At 35.8% G+C, this 3876-nt stretch overlaps 1 protein-coding gene across 1 annotated transcript; it reads right to left on the bottom strand.

The window, feature by feature from the left end:
• Nucleotides 1-867: 867 nt before the first annotated feature.
• Nucleotides 868-2187, bottom strand: LOC119796620 (C-type mannose receptor 2-like; the record flags this gene model as incomplete). The annotated part of the gene is made up of 4 exons (XM_038305249.1): nucleotides 2075-2187; nucleotides 1596-1976; nucleotides 1139-1489; nucleotides 868-966 (listed from the first exon to the last, which is right to left on the bottom strand). Coding segments are annotated over exons 1-4 (868 nt in total), but the record flags the coding sequence as incomplete, so codon positions are not given.
• Between the last annotated feature and the right edge of the window lie 1689 nt (nucleotides 2188-3876).

Here is a 3876-nt window from a genome sequence, read left to right on the forward strand (position 1 = left end):
CTTTTTTGTTTTTGTTAGATTTGTTCCTACTGGCATGTGACCCTCTGCCCTACTCTCAAGCCTTTTACAGCTTCTTCTAGTTCTTTTATTTTCTTCTCCTTTTACTGTATATATTGTATTAATTATTTTCTTCTCCTTTTATTTATTATAATGAAGACAGATTGTGAATGTTGTGTTTCAAGAGATCTTCAAAACAGAGCTGGGTAGTGTATAACCAAAAAAATACTCAAGTAATAGTATTATTACTCTGTTATATATGTATATATAAGGAGAAGTAAGAAGTAGTCTTCTTAAAAGTCTCAAAGAGTGAAAATGATTTATTGTAAATATTACTCATGAGCCAAGTAACTGTTTGATAATTAAAATTCATTGGTGAAAATTATGCTAATGCATAGTTATTCTTGTGACTTTTGTATTTATATTAATAAAGTCAATTTTACATCAAGTGAAATTATAAAAAGATGCGAAAGCAGGGACATACATTTTTTTTTCAAATGTTTTTTTTTTTTTTTTTACAAGTGGCCCATTTGTAAACATATACATATATATTAATAAATAAAACAAGTAAACAAGCCTTTAAGACAAACACTGAAATTAGTTTTTTTCTGTGATCTTCAGGAAATGTTCAGTCAGACTTCTCCACCTGTTGACAGGTATTTTTGTTCACTGTTCATGACCAACGTAAATTAATTCGTCTGGAACATTTTTTTAAAGAGTTCTTTTTTTGTGAAATCTCAAAATCAATATTGTATTTAAAAAAATTATCATTTAGTTTTTTTCAGTTTTGTGTTATTTAGTTTACTTGTTGGAATTTATAATTTTCTTTAATGGGAGGGTATGTAACCTTTCAAGCACAACTGTACAAACTCAGACTTACCTTTTTCAGGATTTTCTCTTTCAGAACAGGGTCATTCAGATCCATGGAGTCCTCTGCCTTCAGTCTCATCTTTACTACATTTTTGAAAACTGATTAAACAAGAAGAGGAGATGTTTGATTAGATTTTAACTGATTTTGTAAATTAAAAGAAAATAATTTTAATTAAATAATTTTTGGGAATAAAAATGTTTGTACAATTAAGACTAATTGTTCAGTTGTAATTTTTTTTCTTTAGTTTTTAAAGTGGAGTAAAATAATCACCATGAACACTGTAGCAGACAAATGGCAATCTTTGTTCACATGATAAAAATTTCCATTTTCCTGATCTCCCAGAAGATGTAGCACCACATATCACTGTCATTGAGCCGATTGGATTAATGACAGAGTCCCAGGCACTAAACAGGAAGCTGCTTTGATCAGACCAAAAAAAGTTTGGGTCTCTAAACAGACCAATCCATGAATGGCCAGAAGGTATTACTGTCGCTAACATATTATTTTCTGCATCATTCTTTACAGTTGCAAGGTCGACAAAGTTTTCCCTGCAGAACCTTTGAGCACTAGACCAGTTCATGTTTTCTGTTTGACGAGTAAATTGAGGTTCCTCTGGTGTCCCTGCGCAAAAGAGGGATGTGTTAAAGAGGATGAAGAGTTTTCTTTTTTCCAAATACTTTAATATTATATATTATATTAAATAATAAAAAATGTTTAATCCCCTTACCAGTGTTACAGATAAATGGCCAGTTTACTGCACAGTCATCATCCCACCAATTTCCAGCCCCCCCAGAACTTACACACAATTGACTGGCATGATTAAATTCTGGTTCATTGTAATCACTTCTCCAGTGCCTGTAATCAGCACCAGCTCCAGTATACCCATCCGACCACTTCCAGTCGATTTCACTGTACAAACCAATCCAGACGTCAGAGGTGTAACCAGCAGATTGAAGCGTTTTATAAAGCAAGTTATGTTCTTCAGAGTTTTCCATGGTGGCCAGGTCTGTGTATTTCTGTCTGCAGAAAGTCTGAGCTTCATTCCAAGTCAAAGGTTCACTGAAGAAGTGGTAATGGCGAGTGAAACTGGAGAAGAGGCTGAAGCAATCTAAAAGATTAAAAAAAACTTTGCAAATGTTTTGTTGGGGCCGATTCACAATCCATTATTTAAATGCAAATTATAAACAACCTCAAAAACTCACTGACTTGATAGAAGCATTGCTCTCAGCAAGATCCTTTCCATTATGCTTCCTCCCTGCAGACCTGTAAAGGAAAGATCTTCTATAATGAAGACAGATTGTGGGACTGCCAAGTACTCACCAAGGCTTAAGGCTTTTCATGCAAAATGTGTGACACAATGGTAGTCTGTATGCAAATATTAATGTCAAACCCATCACAAAAGTTTGCCTACATGCAATTCTCCGGTGTTCCATATCTCGCTTAAAGTAAAACACGTTCTTGACTATCGCTCAGTGCGTTACATGACGGTACGTTCTTATGAGATAGCAAGAACACTTACTGTACAAAAAGTAAAAGATTGTTGTTAGAGTGGTTCAGGCTGTCCTGAGTTATCTCTATCGTTATGCTGCTATAGGCTTAGAATGCTGGAGCACATAGCGACCACTTTCAACATTCTGCTTTTTTCTATCTCTGTTCTCCCATTGTGCAGTATTTCTTATTTTGTATTTGTCACAGTTTGGCTGTGACACCATTCCGGGGAGAAAAATATCATCTGTGCTGCTGCCATCAACACCTTTGTTTATAGATCTTGGAGCTTGGCCTGTTTTTCAGTGTAGTCCTGCTTCTCTGAGTGTGACTGACTGTATGTGCACTCTTTTATCCTCTGACCAGGGAACTGGCTTGGAGCTCATCTGCCTGGCTTTTCTTTTCCTGGACGGAGGTGCATGTGGAGCTGGTTGACAGACATTTTTTGTATCCTTGAGCCCCAATCGGCCTCGGAAGATAGCTGCTCACACTGAGCCTGGTTCTGCTGGAGGTTTCTTCCTGTTAAAAGGAAGTTTTCCTCTCAGTTGTTGCTACAAGCATGGTTGGTGTGAGGGAATTGAGTCAATGAGTCGATGAAATCAGCTGGTTTTCCTTAGACAGAAAACTTTGAACCAATCTTATTGTATTATCTGGTTGAATTCTCTCTGTAAATGCCGTTAGATTACATGTGTTGTGAATTGGTGCTATAAAAATAAACTGAATTGAATTGAAAACTAAAAAAGAAAAAGGAGGGAAATAACATTAGTTGAATATGGATGATTAGATACCAATCATAAAACATGAAATTGCTTTGAACAAAGTTGTTTCGTTTATGCATGTGTAAGTTGTGTGAGAATTCACATAAACATGGTTGACCGCTCCTAAAAATAGATTTTGCACAGTCTAGTGAGAATAAGTTGTTAGTCAAGATATGAGCTGAAACTGGAGTGGAAATATTACTGGTTGGAGGAACTCAAAACAGCACAGCTTGTTGATTGATAGGTAGCTGTAAGAGGGGTCTATCTCAGAACAAGAAGCGGAAGACCTTAGTTGTATTTTTAGACAATAGGTGTACAGTATATCACAATAGAACAGGATTATGAAAAAGCCTTTTAACCTAAAATAGTTGAAAGAATTTTGCCCTCTTTCAGACTTTTTTTTAGTTTTTTATTCTATTTGCCATCTTTGCATGCGGACCCCGACCAGCCCTCAGTTGTTTACAGTTGGGACTAGCTGCACATCCTAGCCTTTAAAATTTTTGGATGTACGCCAGTTTATGCTCATACATGGGCAATAAGTTACAGGTAAGCTATCTGATGAATTTACTCATTAGTCGTGGCGTCTAGCTTATCCAACACCTATGAGTACTTGTTGCTTAACTTATGCGTAATTCAACCAGAACCTATCTCCAACGAATATCGACGTATTTGACGTGTTCCAGACTATCACTGAATGTGTTTCTAACTTACAGCTATTGTAAAGTGGTATATTGACAGCGTTTCTATTGAATTTAAAATAGATGT

This window comes from Cyprinodon tularosa, unplaced genomic scaffold (assembly GCF_016077235.1).
Source record: "Cyprinodon tularosa strain WSP-4 unplaced genomic scaffold, ASM1607723v1 ctg553, whole genome shotgun sequence".
NCBI lineage: Eukaryota > Metazoa > Chordata > Actinopteri > Cyprinodontiformes > Cyprinodontidae > Cyprinodon > Cyprinodon tularosa.